At 49.4% G+C, this 20,373-nt stretch overlaps 1 protein-coding gene across 4 annotated transcripts in view; it reads right to left on the bottom strand.

Moving 5' to 3' along the window:
• The window catches only part of Spns3 (SPNS lysolipid transporter 3, sphingosine-1-phosphate (putative)), a 54,299-nt gene that overhangs the window by 1,577 nt on the left and 32,349 nt on the right, over positions 1-20,373 (bottom strand). For 2 of the 4 annotated variants that reach the window (XM_052196279.1, XM_052196276.1), the window contains exon 9: positions 5,303-5,368. The exons of 1 other annotated variant lie outside the window; for it this stretch is intronic. In XM_052196279.1, the coding sequence (XP_052052239.1) occupies positions 5,303-5,368 (66 nt within the window). Of the gene's footprint in view, positions 1-1,119; positions 1,580-5,302; positions 5,369-20,373 lie in introns of those variants that run through there. One more of the 4 variants, XM_052196280.1, reaches the window with a different exon arrangement.

Raw genomic sequence — 20,373 nt, 5'->3', positions numbered from 1 at the left:
CTGAGGGGAGCCAGGGCGCCATTACCTTCTCCTCCTGCTCCCATCTGCCCAGAGCGGGTAGACTGCTTGGACAGATCAGAGACCGGACAGGAAGAGTAACTGATTTTCGAGACCTAACCAAGACTCTAAGGCTCAGGCCCCTTGAGGCTCCAGAGGCCTCCCAGGTCAGGGATAGTGGGAAAGGAGCGTAGCACTGAACACTTGAGAATTTATGAGAGTTTATAGTTGAGCAGGGAGAGCCTGTGTGGCTAAGAACACAGCGGTAGGCAGCATCTCAGTTCAGGAGGGCACCACAGATCAGCACAGGGCAGCTGTGCCAGGGAGGCTCACACAGCTCCATGCAAGAAGGTAAGGGTATCAAGAATGTGGCTTCTGGAGTCAGACAGTCTGGGGTCCACTCCAGATCCCTACCCATTAGCTGTGCATCTTTGGGCAAGTCGCTTCAGCCTTTCCTGTCTCCTCTCTAAATGGGATAATGATAGTACCCACCTTGAGGGCATGCTCAGTGTCGTTCAGTCATACTCAGAAGCTTCACATGAATATCTATCTGTCCTGCTGGCAGAAGGCTCTGGGCATGTGTGCTCCCTGCCTGACAGGCATCCCCTCACTAGGCTGACTGCGGCAGCACTATATATCACTTATGACTTACCCTTATACCACCTCCTCTGTGAAGCCCTCTCAGGTTTAGGGGGCCTGCCTTCACACACACACACACACACACACACACACACACACACAGAGGGGGGATGGGAAGGGGGAGAGGGGAAAAGAGAGGGGGCGGGAGAGGGAGAGAGACACACCACGATTAAATGAGGGTATGCCCCTGGAACTGGGAGGGGTTTTGGTCCATTTCCTTACCTCTCACACTGTATCAATAGTAGAGCCCCTAATTCTCCTGTGTCCCTGGAGGACTGTAACTCATGAGGAACAGGAGGTCTAGTGAAAATCTGCCAACCAAGTAAGTCAAATAGAACCTTCTGAAAAACTAGTCTCAGGAGAAAACCTGCCAGCTCAGAGCTATTCCCTACTATGGCAGCCACAGAGGAGATTGCCGCTCTAGAGTCTTGTCCCCAAAACTTCAGTGTCCATTATCTGAACCCATCTGCAAATAACAATAATAATAACAATAACAACAACAATAATAATAATAGCACTTAATGACTACTTCCTGCATGTGTTTTTATGCATCAGCTCCAACAAGTCATGAAGGAGATATGATTATTTCCTGTGTTTTATAGATGGGAAAATCTTCACAGAGCAGGTAATTAAATTGCCCAGAGCAGCCCAGCCAGGAAGTAACAGGGTCCAGGCTGGATGACAGGCTTCCTTCTTCCAGGGCTGGCCTCCTGACCCTCGGCTGTTAGGGACGAGGGAAGCTGACATGTTCAGCCGTGTCGATGTAGTCATTGCACAGCATTTAAAAGGTGGACAGTAAGGCTAAGAAGACAGAAGCAGGCCGTGGGGGGTTCACACCTTTAATCCCAACAGGCAGGGGGCCCAGGCAGGTGGAGCTTTATGAGCTAGAGGCCAGGCTGGTCCATACAGAGTTCCAGACCAATGGGTGCTGTATAGTGAGACCCTGTCAGAAAAAAAAATTAAAAAGACAGGTCCCTTAGTGGTCCTGCCTGCGGGCAGGAGAATCAATGTCTTACCGAGAGAGGTCAAAGGGGACACAGGAAGGCAGGAACTCAAAAATTTGACTCTGGATTCCAGAACCATACCAGACAGACACAGGAGGTCTGCTGGAGGGGGGTGTGTAGGTGGGCAGGGCTGAGGGGCAGAGCCACTGGGGGCCATCAGCTGCACGGTGGCCACTGGGGCCACAGTTCTCTCCCCACTCCACCTAGTAAGAGAAGCTGGGCCTCCTCCCATCCTCAGGACCTGCCTGCGCTGGAGGAGGAACCGACCACAGCTCTGCACCTTCTCAGGACTTCCTTCTCACCCCATAATTATGTGATTAGTCATGGGTGGCTCTGCGGAGACAGGGCTCAGCCTTGGCTTCCTACACAGAGGCCTCAAGCATCCACATAGATCCACATGGGGCTGGGGGCTGCTCCGACGCCCAGAGTAAGGTCTCCGCGAGCTACCTCCATGTCTTCCCAATACTGGGAAACATCATTCCTGCCTCCCTGCTTCCTCTGGGTGCCTGGGCCTAGCAGCACCTGGCAAACTAGGGGTGAGGGGTAATTTTGAAAATGAGTGGCTTTTGGGTTTCCAGCATTCCAGATTCACCAGCTTCTGAGACAAAAACACCTGTGTTTTGGCTCGCCCTCCTCAGAAAAGCAGTTCCCTTTATAGCCTGGGGCAAGAGTGGTGCAGGCAACCCCCACCTTACAGAAAGTTGGGGAGACAATCACTAAGGACACGTTCCCTGGCAGCTTGCTTTCTGCACCCCCGACTTAACCCCTGTGGCCAGACATCCCTGAATGGTAACCAATCCCTCCTCAAGTATCCTGCTCAGGACTGGGAGGAAAAGTGAGCCGGGAGGAGCAGCCGGAAGCTCCTGGAGCAGAGTTAGGGATAGAGAGAGACACCTTCTTTGTCTTTCCAGGAGAAAAGATTGTCTCAGGCACAGCCAAGCCAGGAGGAGATGTGTAGGGAGGGCGCAGGGAAGGAGCTCCTCGTGAGGATGGGTGAACGAGGAGATAAATAAGGAGAAATTTGCAAGGGACCTGCAGACTGGAGAGATAACTATGAAAACCCAGAAGCTGTGCTGAAGACTACTGGGTCAGGCCTCTGTGGGGCGTCTGCTAGCAATGCAGTTCCTGTACGGACTCTCCACCCACCCAATCAGGTGATGAGGACAAAGAGCCAGAAGTCAGTGACAGGCTCCTCCAGGCCTGACTCCAGAAGGACAGAGCGTGAGAACCTCTGGATCGGGCAGCCCTTGGAGGCCTCTCAGAGGAGCCTAGATTCTCCCCTGGGGAGAGAGCAGTGTCCCGAGGCAGGACTGGTGGGCATTAGATGCCACCTCCTCAGGAACACACAGGGTCCGAGTTTTAGCTCGCTGCACGCTTTTGGCCTGAAGCGCACTGGTAGGAGCTACTTGTTCTTCTGTCTATTGCGCATTTGATCTGAGGTTCTCACAGAGGTCAAGTGATGGTCACAAACTGTCTCTCACCTTAAGGAGTGGGGACAGGCATGAAAGGCAGATTGCTAGATGGCTCCTGACTGAGCTCTGCTGTCCATCCTCTCCTCTCTCCCCTCCCCCTGACCCCCCTCTCAGGCTCCAGCTCCCAGGAACCCACAGTCAATACCTCATTTTCCTGTCAGGCCCTCTTTGATCTCTACCAAGACCTGTCCATCTGAATGTCCTGCTGCAATACCCTCACAGCAACCAAAAGAGAAGTTCACCTGCCGCTTAGGAGCAAGGGCAGGTAGGAACAGAGGCCTTCCCTCCACTTCCTGTACAATCTGTCCCCACATACGTCCTTCCCATAACCTGCTTTCTCCATGGGACATCAGTCTCCACATGTGTCCGCTCCGTTTCCTGCACTTGAGTTTCTACCATATATGTCTGCATAGTATTCTCTCTCTTGTGAACTTGTGCCCCTCTAAAACGTGGGAACTGAAAGGGCTGCACTCCCTGCCACCCCCACCCCATCCAGTACAGGAAGATCACTGTGGGCCGCAGGGCTTAGAGCGGCGAGGAGGCAGGGGAAAGAGCATGGAGCGGGCTGGAGAAGGGCATGAAGGGCTCGGAGAGCGGTAGGCTGGGCTACTTGTGGTCAGCCAGCTCCCCCACAGTCCAGATTCTAGCTGGCCCCCAGAACCACCCTCTCCCTCCTTGGCAGCTGTGAGCACACTCCTCTTCAGCACTGCAATGCAACCGGCTCTGCCGGGTTAATGATTCCAGCAGAGACAGACATAGGGATGCCATGTAGCCCTCACATATCATTGGGGCTGTCATGTGGAAAAGGGATCACAGTAGGGGGTAAGCGGAGGAAGCTGTGGGGGGCAGGTTCAGTGTGGCCTGAACCGCCTGAGAGAGGATGAACTATGTGGAGAGTAGGTGTTCCCTCGGGCTGTTTCATTCACCCCACTGGGCAGGTAATGATTAGACCTTTTTATGAGCAAGGAAACTGAGGCTCAGGGCCATTTGCCAGGTCTGTGGCTGGGTCTGGCCTGGAGCCTAGGTCTCTGGGGCAGAGGGAGGGGCAGGGAAGGCTGGCTATATCCAGTGATATGTTCACTAGAACCAAAGACAGGGCTGAGCCCGAACCATGGCAGGCAGTGAACATCGGTCAACATATTGTTCAAGCAGACCTTGTTGTCCGATTAAATGGCATACATCCCCACGGTCCTTCCAAATCCAGATTCTAGGACCCCAAGACAACTTTAGGAGATAGAAGAGCCCTGGAAACCTCAGGGTCACAATAGGAATCCTATCCATTAACCCCTGTGCCTGATACTGGGCTAAACTTTCTACAGGCCGTCTCTTCCTCTGCTCTCACAACAATGGTCCTAACATCCCATCCCCATTCTCCTTATCAGGAAACCAAAGCTCAGAGATACAGAGCAGCGACTGGCCTAACGTCACATGACTTGTGAGTGACACAGGGCAGAAGCAAGCCGAGGCCCAGGGCTGTCTCTGGAGAGGACTCCAGCCTGAGTCTCTCTTCCAGACAGCTTTCTACCTGTGGTCAGGCCACCCAGAACCCTATACCCAGTGCTAGACTGTGCCAGTCTGCCAGGAGACAGCAGGAGGGCCCTCGGTGTTCCTAGGCTTAGGAGCCCCGTTATCAATCAGGGTTCAGACTTTTATAATGTTCAAAGTTCTCGTGCCTCCTCAGAGGCAGCTGAGAGGCTGAACAGAGGGCAGAGCCGGGGAAGGAGCGAGCTGGACTCCAAACCCACGCAGTGAGAACAGCATTAGGTCTCATCATAGCCCAGCCAGCCCTTGGAGTATTCCGTGAGGTGGGATGGGCTGGAACCAGTGGGCTTTAATGGCTAGTGCTCCAAGTCCAGCACTACCCATTACCTTCCTCCTGACTCTAAAGTGCAGGCCAAGGAGCCCACTTACTGAGAAGTAGAATGGCAAAGAAGGAAAGAAAACCTGTGTGCCAGTCTTTGCTCAGAGCTTTGCCACTGTGTGACCTTGGTCCAGGTGGTACCAGCCCTGTCTGGGCTCCCACGCTTATGTGCAGGGATGATAGAGGAAACACTTGGGAGTGTTTGAAAGGAGGTATTTTGTGTATAGAAACTGTGAAAAGTGACCTTAACCCTCACCCATGCCTCTCAAGTCCCTCCCAATCCCCAGGCTACTCAACAATGCCAGGTCCGACACATAACCCATACCTACCAACAGGATATCAGCAACTACTGCCCAGTTGCAAGACAGAAGGAGCTCCCCGAGGGCCAGGAACACCTGTGGACAGAGGATGGCCTGGATGACTGTCCCTGACTCAGGCACCCACCCCTCCCACAGTTCCGCCTCAATCGTGCAGAGGGGAAACTGAGGCTCCCCCAGACAGAGGAAGGCACTATGGAGACTGGTAGGTGGGAGGAGCCTGGAACTGCACAAGCCAAGATGAACAGGCAGGTTGCCACGGAGACCCCAAGCCGAGCAGTGGGTCTGAGAGCACTGGGTCACAGCCTCCATGACCCAGCCCTTGGGAGTTACCCATGGAGCCCCAGAAGGAGGAGACAACAGGGCTCCCAGAGCATTTCCAAACATGAAGAGTCGGGACAAGAAGGCTAAGGTCTCAGTTCTACCACCTTCTATTTGCTTTGTCTAGAGGATTACATATAACCTCCCTCCCCGAGGAAACTCTCAAAAGGCTTCTTCTCTCAGGCGCCTTTCTCAGACCCCACCTCCCCAGAACAAGCCTCAGCACAGCCATTGCGCAGACGCAGGTAATTCCCAGCTAAGGCCAGGGCTTTTCTCAGGTCATCGCTGGTCTAGGGCAAAGCCAACCAGAAACACAAGGCTTCGGGCCCCTGTCCAGTACCACCCTCGGCCTTGCTCCACTCTCCTCTGCTGCTGGCCTGTCTTACCCAGCTTTCTGTACTGTTTTACCTCGTGCCAGCGGATTAGGAAAATCCTCATTCCCCTCACTCAAGAAGAGCTTAATGAAGCAACCGAAGAAAGGGAGGAAAGGCTCACTTCTCCCAGCTCTGGAGAGCTTACTGCCAGGGTGGAATTAGTCATTCCTGGAGTCACGGGGCTATGCCCAAGGCAGCGCAGACTTGGGAACTCAGAGCCTTGATATCCCAAGGACAGAGCAATGAAAAACACCACCAGAAAGAACACCTACTGTGTGCCAGGCATCGCCACGCTGTTACCCATCTTGGGTTTGGTAATTTGACAAGGTTATCATCCTACCCAATGTCACAGATCAGATCACCAGGCCCAAGGGCCACTTTCCAGACATGCCCTCTCCTCTGTGTCTGGCTTGTACATGGTGAGATTGGGAAGGCCTTTGGCCTAAAGAACTCCCGGGGGCCTCCAATGGCGACTGTGCTTCAAAGGCTGGTGGGGGGAATCAGATGGGGAGGGAACCCTGGGCGGAAGTGACATAGGGACATAGGGACATTCAGAATGAGCTAGAAAGAGTTGCAGGAGGCCACTAGACAGAGGCCCTACAAACAATGCCTGGCAGACATCTCTTGTGAGCAGCAGCAGGAGCCTGGAATGTGCTGCCACACTGGGTGGGGCAGGAGAATGACCCAATCTGGTGAGAGAAAAGCAGAATAGAGGCTAAGCTAAGCGGCTCTTGTGAGCTCGCACCCAACCCAGCTGCCTGTGGCTGCTGCTTCTGGCCCTGGGTACCCTAGCTGGGAGGCCCTTGAGGTCAGGGTGGGTCTCCTTCTAGGCCTAGGACAAAGACTGGTCACCCACAGTAGTGGGAAGCAGGAAGTCACTGGTGGGCAGGACTTGGGTGAGGCCCAGGCGGGTCACAGCCCTGCATTCCATCTTGACAGGGCCTGTCTACCCAGATTCTGGACCACATGAGAGCCTAGCCCAGCACACCTCCCCTCCCCACGGTGTCCTGTCATCCGTCCCTCTGTCTGGGCCAGAAACCTCTCTTCTCCACACACTTCAGCCCACCTCTGAGTCCTCTCTTCCTCCACACAGGCTGGATACCCACTGCCACAGGAGCATACCCTCCTGTGTCGTGTTACCTCCTCACCCACAGGACATCCTGAAATGTGCCTTTTCCTTCTTCCAGCTGGACTAGGGTGGATCCTGGTCCCAAAATAGAGCCCCTCAGAGGGAGGCTGCAGCCACAATGGGGCCTTTCAAGATGAACAAGCTGCCTATGGCTGCCAGGTTTCCAGACATACCTGGAAACAGGCACCATGCCACCAAATCCATCACTCTACTTGCGGCTTTGAGGGGCAGAGGGCCGGTGGAGAGAGACTGCCTTCTAATCCCATAATTACAGAGGCTCTCCAGGCAGTGAAAGCCCAGCCTTCTGGGCTCAAGGAGTGGCATTGCCACAAAGGGTGGGACACCTGCTTGGGGACCTTGGGAAGGTCCCCCACACCCACCTCTGGGCCCTGGTTTCTCTTACTGCACAACCTGAACAGAAAATAACATACCATGCTTCTGCTGTTGGAAATCTGGTTCTACACATTTGTACACACATTGTCTCCATAGGCAGACTACAAGACAGTTCTCATTCAGTGACTTCCATGGTATAGTCTGACTTAGCTTCAAATATAAACCAAGCAAACAGAGGCAACCATGGTAGTACATGCCTGTGATCTCAGCACATGCCTATAACTTTGGCACATGCCTGTAATCTCAGCACATGCCTGTAACTTCAGCACATGTATGTAATCTCAGTGCAGGATGTCATTTTCAATTTCTATCCATTTGCCTGCAAATTGCATGATGGTTTTGTTTTTAATAGCTGGGTAGTATTCCATTGTGTAAATGTACCATGTTGTCCTTATCCATTCTTTGGTTGAGAGGCATCTAGGTTGTTTCCAATGGGGTGAAAAGAACAGGGGGTGTTAGGTGTGGGGAGGGCGTGAGAGGGCTGGGAGAAAGAAGGGAAATTGACATGGGGAATCTCTGGAAGGATACTTGTGACAGGGGAATGTTCCTGGTAGTCTGTGGGGGTAACCCTAGCTGAGACTTCTAGCATCAGGGATATAGAGGCTGATTCAGTCACCTCCTGTATCCAGGTGGGACTTCCAATGGAGGGAGGAAGATAGCAACCCACTCACAAACCTCCGATTCAGGATTTATCCTGCCTACAAGATGTGCAGGGGTAGAAATGGAGCAGAGATAGAGGGGATGGCCAACCAATGACTGCCCAAACTTGAGACCCATCCCATGGGAGAGAGTCAACCCCTGACACTATTAATGATACTCTGCTATGCTCGCAGACAGAAACCTAGCATAACTGTCCTCCGAGAGGCTTCATCCAGCAGCTGATAGAAACAGAGATAGAGACCCACAGTCAAACATTAGGCAGAGCTCAGAAGTCTTTTGGAAGAGCAGGCAGAAGGACTGAGGGAACCAGAGGGGTCAAGGACACCATAAGAAGACCTACAGAGTCAACTAAGCTGGGTCTATTGAGACTCATAGAGACTGAACCACCAACTAGAGAACATGCAAGAGCTGGACCTAGGCCCCCTACACATATGTGGCGGATGTGCAGCATGGACCCATGTGGGTCCCCCAACAACTGGAGCAGGGGCTGACTCTGACCATGTTGCCTCCCCTTGGCTCCCTTTCCCCTAGCTGGGCTGCCTTCTGTGGATTCAGCAGGATAGGATGCACCTACACCTGCTGCATCTTGATGTGTCAAGGCAGCTTGGTATCATGGGTAGGGGGGGTTACCTTCTCAAAGGAGAAGGGGAGAGGAGAACAGGGGAAGGGGGATGTGAGGGTAGGACCAGGAGGAGAAGAGGGAGGAAGGACTGCAATCAGGATGTGAAGTGAGTGAATAAAAAATAAACAAATAAATGGAAAAAAGAATAGAATTAACTCCTACAAGTTGTCCTGTGACCCCCACACTTGTATTGTGGCACACACACACACACTATTTTTTTTTTTTAATTAAAGGAAAGAAAGAAGCCAGGCATGGTATGGTGACTCATGCCTTGCCATCCCAGCACTTGAGAGGTTGAACCAACCTCAGCTACAGAGTGAAACAGCATACAAAAAAGAAAGAAAGACACAGAGAAAGAAATAAAAAACAAACAAGCAAATACACCAAGGGCTGTCCAAGGTGGTTCAGCTGTTCAGCAGGTAAAAGCACTTGCCGGCGAGCCTGAGAACCCCCAGTTTTATCTGGAGTTAGATACCAAAAGTGGAAGGAGGGGAACAATATCCCCAAGCTGCTCTTTGACCTGCATACATGTGCCATGGCATAAATACAACACATACATACAGTCATACACACACACACACACATCACATGTGTACTACACACCCATACACCACACATACACACACACCACATGCATAAACATATACCACACATACTTACATATATACCAACCACACAAACACCACACCCACAAACATCACACACACACACAGACACACACAGGTATAGATATAGATGTCCAGTTTTGAAGAATTTGGTCAAGTGCTTATCTCTCAGGCCCAAGTCCCTCTAGGACAGCCACCTACACCTCACACTGACATGTCCCCTAACTTGTTCTCCCTCATCCCCTCTCCACCACTGTTCCTGCCCAGTGTGGCTGAGCCAGCCAGGACACAGGCACAGATCAGCTGCCAGCAGCTGCCAAGATGCTTTCTCTCAGATTCGGGGAGGCTGGCCAATCCCAGTGCCTGCTGACCCTGCATGACTCCTTATTGTGCACCTTACATGCTCCTTCAAGCTGTCTCCTCCTGTCCATTGCTGATGGCTCAGTCCAGGCCTCTCTGCTTTCTCAGGCCCTATCCTTTCCCCAACACCCACCTAGAGGGGACTTCCAAAGGGGAAATCTGATTCTGCTTTGGGCTCTTCTTCGGGATCTGGTGGCTTCCCTGCACCCTGTCTTAGTTCCTGATGGGTAGGAGATCCTGGGAACACTGCCCGGGGCTTGAGAAATGGCCTGTGCTGGAGAGCCCCTGACCTGTGACATTTCATCCTTGAGCTGGGCCAGCAACAACCGATATGTCTGGCTTTAGTCATCGCATCCAGAGAAGCTTGCACACACACCACCATGTTTATGCTGCCAGTTATCCATCCATACATACCAAATGCACAAGCAGCAATATAAACATACACAAACTTCTGCACATACAGTTACATATATGTAATGCTCATACATGCATGTGTCAATACACATGCTCATACACTCCAAATTTGAGATACACATGCAACACTCACATATCACATGTATGTACATACGAAGGTAGCAGAGGAGATCTATAAAATATCAAAACATGTGTGGTGCTAGGTATGGAATTCTCTCTCTGTAAGGTCTAGCTGCTTGGGAGGCTAAGGCAGGTGACCACTTGAGCCCAAAAGTTTGAGCCAGGCTGGGCAACATGGCAAGACACTCTCAGAAACAAAAACCAAACTATACAATGAATGCACAAATTAGTACTGGTGTTAGTACAGTCACAGGCTGAGCACTAGCTGAAAAGCAACATACCACATACCCACACAACACCACTGTGGTTTTATAACAGGGCCAGCAAGTCACACACACACACACACACACACACACACACTCAATCTGTATATATCCTTGCAGAAAACATAGACACACTCATGCCTTCACACCTGCACAACTGTCATCACACATATACACAAAGGAAGGCACATACACACAGGTGGAAGATGACGGGTACAACCTGGGCAGGGTCAATCCCCAAGAACCTGCATCTTCAATCTGAGCCCACCTCGCCTTTCAAATGGACCACTGACTGATCCTTCTAAGACCACTGTGAAGGAAAAAGGCCACTGTTCCTTTTGGATTCATGGTATGTAGGAAAACCCAAGAGAACCTTTCCCACGTATGCAGCAATGCCACATTCAGCATGGTTGAGTCAGCCGGAATAGACCCAGAGTACAGCCTGGCCACCAGCAAGCAACTGTGTGGCTGCATGCTCTACCCACAGGCCAACCTGTAATGGCAGGGACTGGCCTGGGGGACAAGAGCACTGTCTGGTCTCCAGAGTCCATCAACCACCCAACAACCTGGTAAGCTGGCAGCTGGAAAGCAAAGTAGCTGGATTCCCCTCCTGGGAAATCCTGTCAGGGAGTGAACTTCCTTTATGGGCTGTGCTGCCATGCACAGAGAGACACCTGCTACATCCTAGCAAGATGGTGGGCTTCTTTAAGCCCCACTGAGACAGATCTGAGAGTGGAATGCTGGTTACTCAAGCCCGAAGAGCAGATGGCAAAGAGGCTTCTCCCAGAAGTCCTCCGTGGTGGTGTTGGGGAGTGTTAGGAGAATTCTGAAGATCTCAGGTACCACTGTCCTATCGACCCCCAGATGACCACAGCTCCAGTGGACATATCCTGGCTGACAGCCTTGGGAGTCCTCAAGGCTGAAAAGGATATCCACCTCAGGTGATCTTAACTGCCTCAGGGATGCCCACACTGGCTCTGCTCCATTCTACCTTGGGCAGGGAGCAAATTCCATGTCCTAATCAGGTTTGAGTTGGAAAGGGCCTTGGAGGTCATCTGCGGCAGCTCCCAGGTAAGCATGGTGGCTCCAGAAGCCAAAATCGGTAAGGCAGGAAAAACAGATTTTTTTTTTACCAAAGACAAAGAACAAAATCTAATGAAATAAACATTAAATACTGGCAGGCAAGCAGAAAGGCAGATGATTCTGCAGTGTATGCCGCTGTGTCCTCCTGAGAGCCACTCTACAAAACTTTCCTCACCGGAGGAGAACACAGCCTAGAGGTGTCCTTAACAGAGAGCCAGTGGGACAAGTGGCTGTACAAGTGGGGAAAGTGAACTTTGCTGCCCCGCCTCCACCAGCCAGAAGGCAAGCCCCCATTCCAGAAGGGGACACGCCCATCAATTACACAGAGGAGCTCTGCCGTACACTGCATTTACCTAAATCCTGACTAGGAGCAGAGCCCAGGTGCTCTCACAAAGACTCCCTACTACCTGGTTCTGTAATTTCCTCAGGCGACAGAAAAGTCTACAGAGCCAAATGTTCAACTCAAACTACAGCCCTGATGAGGAAGAGGTCAGCCACAGAGAAGCCTGGACCAGAGTCAAGAACTCTGAAAGCACAGCCAGAGCAGTGTCTGAGCAGAGCTGCCCACACAGGGTAGGGGGAAGTCAGGAGGGGAAGGAGGGAAGAAGAAGGGAATGGGGAGGGGGAAAGGAGGTAGAGAAGGAAACAGATAAGGAAAAGGAAAGAGAAAGAGAATACAGACTGAAAAAACATAGAGAAGTTAGGAAAACCTTGTCTACAGCCATACCGCCCTAATGCACCTAACCTCTAATAGGAAGGAAAGGGGAATAGAGAGATGGCTCGGTGCTTAAGGGTGCTCTGTTCTTCCAGCACCCATCAGATAGCTAATAAATGTCTGTGTCTCCATCTCTAAGGGATCTGACACATGCCCTCTTCTGGCTTGCTTGGGCACTGCACACATGTCTCACACACATGCACACAGGCACGCATGCATGCATACAGACACACACAGCATACACTCATAATAAACATAAAATAAAGATAACTTTTTTAAAAGAAGGAAAGAAAGGAGGAAAAGAACAGCAAACAAAGAAGAGAGGGGGGAGAGGAAGAGGGAAAGGAGGGAGGGAGATAAAGGAGGGAGGGGAGGAAGGAGGGAGGGAAAGAATCCAACCTAGAAGGCAGATGGTAAGAGAAGGGACTCAAACACCCTTATAATTGCTTCAAACTACAGTCATGTAAGAAGGATAGGAATCCAATATGGAAAGTGCTTACAGATAAAGTCAGCGCTCAGTAGGATAAGACACAAAAGATGACTTAGCTAAGGAAATATTACTAAACGGGGCAAGAAAACCACAAACAACATCAACACAGAGCTAATGCATTGAAAATAACCTCACTTCCTGATGGTTGCTAAGAGGACACAAAGAAAAGAATCATAGAAGCGAATGACATGGAGGGCGGTTGAAGATGAGGGAGGCGCAGAGCTGTGGCATTGAGGAGGGGCCCACCCTTAGGGCCAAATGTTTGGGAGCCTTCTCACATTTCTTCTCCATTGATGTCTTTTTGCCTCATCCAAGTACCAGTCCCAACCATCCAGCACAAGGAAAAGCAAACTGATAGGCCTAGGAAAAACTCAGAGAGAAAAAATGAGGAAAGACTGGCTCCTAACTCTGCAGAAGGGAAAGCAGTCATGACCAGCTCTGCAATGTTGTGGAGTGCCTACCTCGGGCATGCTTCCTGGCTGTGAGGAGTGGTCTCCTTAAGCCTTTGCCCTGCAGTCAGGTCCTCTTCCCCTAGAGTCAACTGTACCTGGCAACTTGCTTTGAATGAGTACATTGCAGCAAGGGGGTGAGGTAACCTTTCTGGGATTGGCTATAAAATGCTGTCTTTTCCATCGTTGTCCTCTGTGCTTTGATGGAGCAAAGCACTAAGTAAACAAAACCATTCATAGAGAGTGTAGCTCAATGGTGAAGACCATGCCTATTTTGATTAGGGAAAAAGGCAAACAAACAAACAAAGAAACTCCACATACCAAGAAACTGAGAGGCAGCAAATGGAAAGGGGGTCCGACACCCAAAGATCCAAATCCTGCCAATAACCATTAGTGATCCTGGCAGCCTTCCCCAGCTGAGCGTGCAGTAGAAACAACAAACTTTGAGCTAATATCTCAATTGTACCCTTGAGACAAAAACTCAAGTAACCCACATAGACTCAGAGACAACAGTGTGTGTTTTATACTGCTGTGTTCGGGAGTCATTTGTTACACAGCAATGGAGACTAATACACCGACTAAGCTACTGGATTTCAGAAGAAAAAAAAAAAAAGAAATCTCTGGGTACCCACAAGGGGAAAAAAGGATCAACGTTAAGGATGTTTTGTTTTGTTTTTACCAGCAGGGTTTCTCTGTGTAACAGGGCCCTGGTTGTCCCATATTCACCTTGTAGACCAGGCTGGCCTCAAACTCACAGTGCTGAGATTAGTAAGCCATCACACCCTGCCAACATTAAGGATTTTAAAGATCAAGGCTGGACATGGTAGCATACACCTTTGTTCCCAGCACTTGGGGAACAAAGTCAGGAGGATCTCTGTGAGTTCAAGGACAGCCTGGTATACATAGTGAGTTCCAGGCCAGCCAGAGTTACATAGTGAAATCCTTCTCAAAAAAGTCGGGGGTGGGGGGTGGGGGAGGAAGCGGGGAGCTGAGCACCAGGGCGCATGCTTGTAATCTTGTACTTGGGAGAGGGAAGCAGGAGGATCATTAGTGTGAGTTTGAGGCCTGCCTGGGATGTGTGGTGAAAAGACAGATTAGAGGAGCCCAAGCCTTCCTAAAAGCATTAGACCTGGGGTTACTCACAGTTAAGCATCCCAAGAAGACAATTCTGGTCAGCACTGTTAAGGTTGATAACTTGGGGGAGGGGCTGGAGAGAGGGCTCAGTGTTTAAGAGCACTTGCTGCTCTTTCAGAGGGCCCGGCTTGGTCAGCATCTACATGGTGCTTCACGACCGTCTATTCCTCCAGTTACAGGGAATCGAATGCTTTCTTCTGGCTTCCATGGGCACCAAGCATGTCGTATACAAAACATATGTTTAGGCAAAACACTCATACACAAAATTGTTTTGAAAAAGAATAAAAGAAAGAATTTTAGCTTTGGTATTTGGGCCACGGCTCAGCCTGGATTCAGATGCCCAGTATCCACGTGAAAAGGCGGGTGTAGGGGCTTCTGAGTGTAATCCCACCCCTCCAAAGGCAGAGCTGGGGAAAAGGACGGACCCTGGGCCTTGGCAGCAAGCCAGACTAGCTGAATCAGTGAAGTCTGGGTTCAGTGGGAGAGCCTGTCTCAGAGGGTGGAGGGCAATAGGGGAAGTCATTGGATACCCACCTCAGGCCTCGCATGCACATGAAAATTAATAAATAAGCAGTATATTTAGGGAATGCTAATTTTGTGATAATTCCTTGAGATATGCATCTTGATATTTTCTTTGAATAAATTCAACTACTGGCAGCAAGCCACTCACCCATTTGAGTGGCAGTTGTCAGGTCCCCTCCCATGCCTGGCTGCTCCCAGCAGGAAAATGTCAGCCAAGAGGCCCGTGAGCAAACAACAGGCCTCCAAGACAGCCCGGCCATATTGGAGTCTTGTTTTGTTTTTGTTGTTGGTTAGCCTGATTTGATTTACTGTTGTGGTTAGGGAGATGCAGTGGGTCTCCAAAAACCTTGGTATGTGTAGCCAAGAATGACCTCGAACTTGTGATTTTCCTGTCTCCACCTCCAAGTGCTGGAATACCCCTATATTCAGTTTATGTAGAGTTACAGATCAAGCTCTCATGTGTTTTAGGCAAACACTAAACTACCAACTGAGCTACATCCCCAGCCCTGGTTTTACTGTTTGCAGTTAAGGTCTCACTAGGTAGCTCTGACTGGCCTAGTTATTCTCTGATCAGGATGACCTTGAACTGACCCCTCGTGCCTCAGCAATTCTGAATGCTGAGATTAAAGGTATCTACAGCACCTGATTATTTTAAGTCTTCTCCTAGCACTCTGAGAACACTTTGTTTCAGTCATAATGACCACAGAAACTGAGGACCCCTGTTCCAGAAAGGCACGGTCTAGTTCCACACGTGGCAGCCCAGATCACAAGCCGGGAACTCCAGACGCCTCCGCTTACCCTGTAGTGCTTCTCTCAAGCCAGGACAGAAGCTCATGACCGTGTTGACTGGGCCTATAACTGATCCACACATAAGGCCTTTGGCTGGTGGAACTTGAGGGTGTGCTGTGATTGGAGTATATTATAAGGCCACATTTGTATCATACAGCTATACCATGATATAAGGCTGTTTGGCTCACTTTGGGAGACATTCTTCTTGGCTACCCAGTGAAGTTAGAGAGCACAGGCCCAGCAGAAGGAGTCTTACATGGTCTTTTCTTGCTTACTTGTCTCTGAGGTGGGCAGACTGAGTGGGTAGCGTAATGGCTACAGTGACAGCGGCAGCAAGCAGAGGCAGTGGCCAAAGCTGTATGGTGGCAGAAGAACTGCTGAACAGTTCCAGAAAATACCAAAGGCAGAAATGATAGTGACCACAGGTGGTGTGGACAGTGCAGGATGGTGGAAATACGGAGAAAGCAGACACCTTAAAGAGCCAAAGATTTCAGCTGTAGAGCCATAGATCCCTAAACAAGTCCCCGGGGGGCGGAGGGCTGCCGAGCTTGAAAGCCAATGGTCTTAGCACTCAAAGCTTAGGAGCTACACCACTAGCTGGCTGTTGCTGATTGCTGATCCTCACTGTCACTTAAACACCAAGCATTTTACTAGCTGGAAGTGTCCAGCCACTGGCAGAGGCCGGAGCAACGTCCCTCCACCCTGAGCATCTATAGTCATAGGCCTCCAGCTTCTTTGGCCTAAAGCTATAAGCTTCTGGGCTTTCCAGCTTGAGGTGGTTCTCAGCCTTCTTAATTCTGAGACCCTTTAATAGATTTCCTCATGCTGTGGTGGCCCCCAATCTTAGAATTATTTTCATTACTATTCTATGACTGTAATTTTGCTACTGCTATGAATCATTGTATACATCTGATATGTATGATATTTGATACGTGATCTCTGTGAAAGAGTCATTTTACCCCTAAAGAGGTCATGACACCCATTTTGAGAAACAATGGCTTAGAGCTATAAGCCTTTCTGTGAGCCCAGCCCCTAAGCCTGTAGCACCCAAGGGCCTGGGACTAGCAGTGCAGGAAGAGCTGGTTCTTATGTGGTTTCCATCTGAGTAGAGCAAAATTAATGAGACTCTGTCTCAGCAAAAGGGAAAAAGACTCAACTATTTCAACCCATTGAACCCAGAAATGGACGTACTTAGGCAGTGACACCAAATAAAAGACTCAGTGACCTAGCATCTATATACCCAGGCTGATAATGAGCACCAGCTTTATTTAAATATGGGACCACTGTCAAGCAGCTACTGGGATTATGCACAGAGAACAGATTGTGGATGTTATAACTCCAGAGAACATAAAAATAAAAAAAAAAAAAACTTGGGAGGTTAGGGAGAGAAGGAGGGGAGACATAGCTTCCTTCATCAGTAAATCTGAACTTTCACAACTAATTTGAGTTTAATGCTTTTGACTTCACCTCAGTTTCTTTCAGTCAGAGTCACATAAGCAACATAAACTCTGTGCTTCTGTTTCTGGGAAGTGTCTAGCATGAACAAGTTATAAAGACAGGAGGTCCACTGGTGGTTGCCTAGGGCTGGGGAGAAAAAGGATAGACTGTGTAGAGGTGGGGAGTATCTTGGTTAATTTTCTATTGTTATGATAAGACATCCTGTCCAAGAAACTTAAAAAAGAAAGAGTTTGTTTTGAAGCTTACAGTTTCACTGGGTTAGAGTCCATGACAATCCTGGTGGGAAGCATGGCAGCAGGCAGACAGGTACGGCATTGGAGCCTTAACTAAGACAAGTTGTCAAGACAACAACCATGACACAGTGACAGCTAACTGGGAACAGCATGGGCTTTTGAAATCTCAAAGCCACCTCCTTAAGGGGCCATGGAGTAGAATGTGGTGGTTTGAATGAGAATAGGTCCCTTAGAGTCATAGGTTTGAATACTTCCACCCAGTTGATGGAACTGTTTGGGAAAGACTAGGAGGTGTGGCCTTGTTGGAAGAGGTGTGTCACTGATATCTTATCACAGCAAAAGAAAAGTAACTAAGACAGCAAGAGACTGCCAGTGGATACAAAGCCTCTCTCCCAGGCAATGCAGAGTCAGTGCAGGGGCTGGGCACAGTTTTAGGCACCTGGTGTCCCAGCACCTGAGAGGCTGAGACAGGACAGTCATTTGAGCCTAGGAGTTTAAAGCCAGTCTGAGTGACATAGCAAGCCCTATCTCAAAAGGGAAAATTGATGTGTGAATAATCACACAGCTCTGAATACATAGAAAGCCATGGTGTTACACACTTTAAGTACACGAGTTGTGTGTTATGTAAATTATATCTAAACAGATATGTTCTAAAAATTACAAAGTGGACCTGTGAGATGCCTCACTGGGTAAGGGCCCTTGCTCCCAGGACTGGCAATCTGAGTTCAATTCCTCACTCACATAGTAGAAAGAGAGAACAGAATTCTGCAAATTGTTTCCTAGCATCCACATGCATATCATAGCACCTGCATACACAAGCACATTCATGCGTGCACATAACCCCTTCCCCAAAAAAAACCTGCTGGAGAGATGGCTCAGTGGTTAAGAGCACTGGATGAAAAACCAGTCATGCACATAAAATAAAATAATAAGAATTTGTAGAACATATTTTAAAAAAATCACATGACCCCAGTATCTGTGCACCGTGGCTCACACCTATAATCTCAGCATGTGGGAGACTGAAGTGAGAAATTTCCACAAGTTTGAGACCAGCCTGGGCTTCAAACTGAGTTCCAGGCCAGCCTGGGCTACAGAGTGAAGCTCTGTCTCAAAATGACAACAAAGGTATTTCTAATAAACATAAACCTGAGATCAGAAAGACAAATAGGAAGATGGCCATCTAATGAAACAACATACGTGGGTGTAAACAGACCAGTGTGCTGAGAGTAATTACTTCTCAGAGATGATTTCTGATTTACTTTACTTATTTATTTTTTGAGATAGAATCTCACTGTAGTTCTGGAACTCAGTATGAAGAGCAGGCTGGCCTTAAACTGACAAAGATCTGCCTGCCTCTGACCTCTCTCTCAGGTTCTACCACACCTAGCAACCACTAATAAAGTTTTCCCCAAGTAAAATATAGATGTGGGGATGAAAGGGTAGCTCGGTAGTGAAGAGCACTGGCTGCCCTTACGGAAGACCCAGGTTCAACTCTTCACACCCACACAGCTAACAACCATCTATAACTCCAGTTCAAGGGATCAAATGTTCTCCTCTGGCCTCTGCAAGCATGTGGTGCATATACATACATGCAGACCAAACACTCATACACATTATATAAATAATACATATTATATATAATATATAACGTATAATGATACATGATATATATTATATACACATACACATACACATATACATCATATACACATACACATACACATACACATACATATACATATAATTTGATACACTACAGTAGTCTAAAGTGTAGGTTGCAACCTTGTCTTCATAATGGCACCCTCAGCCCCTGGCCTGTGAGTGCCTGAAAGGTTATCCCTGTGTTATTTCTCTTCCCAAACTATGCTCACTTCAGTGACTTTATTCAGACTCCCAACTTCAAGTCAGCAGTCTAAACCTCCATCCCGAGCCCAGGCTGGCACATAGAAGCTTCCTCTTGGCATCTTGAGCTGTTTTTCCTGAGAGGCAACCTGGGATGGTTCATCTTGACTGACTTGCTGACTGGATTTGGAACCACTTAGAAGACAGCTCTAGCAGTGTCTGTGAGGATGTTTCTAGAGAGTTCTAACTGAAGTTGGAAGATCCATCCTGAATATGGGAACACCATCCTGTGTGCTGGGGTCCAGGACTGAATAAGAAAGAGAAGGGGAGGCCGGCTGGTGTCACAGCCACCACATCTAGAACTCGGAGTGCAGAGGCCGGCAGACCTCCATCACTTAGAGGCCAACTTGATCTACATAGTGAGTTCTAAGCTAGCCAAGGGTACACAGTGAGACCCTGTCCCAGTTTAAGGAGGAGGAGGAGGAGGAGAGAGCAGAACACCAGTGTTCATCTCTCTGCTTCCTTGCTGCAAATGCAGTGTGAGCTGGCTAGTTATTTCATCAACTTGACACCAGCTAGAGCTCTCTGGGAAGACGCACCTCAACTGAGGAAATCCCTTCATCAGAATGCCTACAGACAAGACTGTAGGGTATTTTCTAAATGAATGTGTGATGAGGGCGGGGTGTCTCACGGGTGACGCTACCCTGTGAAGGTGATCCTGACTTATATAACAGAGCAAGCTTACCAATCCGAGGAGCAAGCCTTAGTAAGCAGCACTCCTCCTTGGCCTCTGCTTTCATTCCTGCCTCCAGGTTACTGCCTTGAGTGTCTGCTATGATGTCCCTTTGTTCTGGACTGTCAACTCTAAAATGAAATTAACGCTTTCTTCCCCAGGTCGCTTTTGATCATGGTCTTTACTTCAGCAGTAGGAACACCAAGTGAGGCACAGGTTGTCCAGCTGCCTCGTGCTCCTGCTGCAATGCTTCCCGCCCCCAGGGAGTGAGTGTATCTTTAAACCAGGAAGCAAAAATAAACCCTTCCTGCCTTAAGTCGCTGTTGTTGGAGTGACAGAAAAAGCAGCTAATATACATCCCAAATTTAACATGC

Source organism: Apodemus sylvaticus, chromosome 10 (assembly GCF_947179515.1).
Source record: "Apodemus sylvaticus chromosome 10, mApoSyl1.1, whole genome shotgun sequence".
NCBI lineage: Eukaryota > Metazoa > Chordata > Mammalia > Rodentia > Muridae > Apodemus > Apodemus sylvaticus.
The sequence above is the reverse complement of the archived record's forward strand: the minus strand, read 5'-3'. Positions and strand labels throughout refer to the sequence as shown.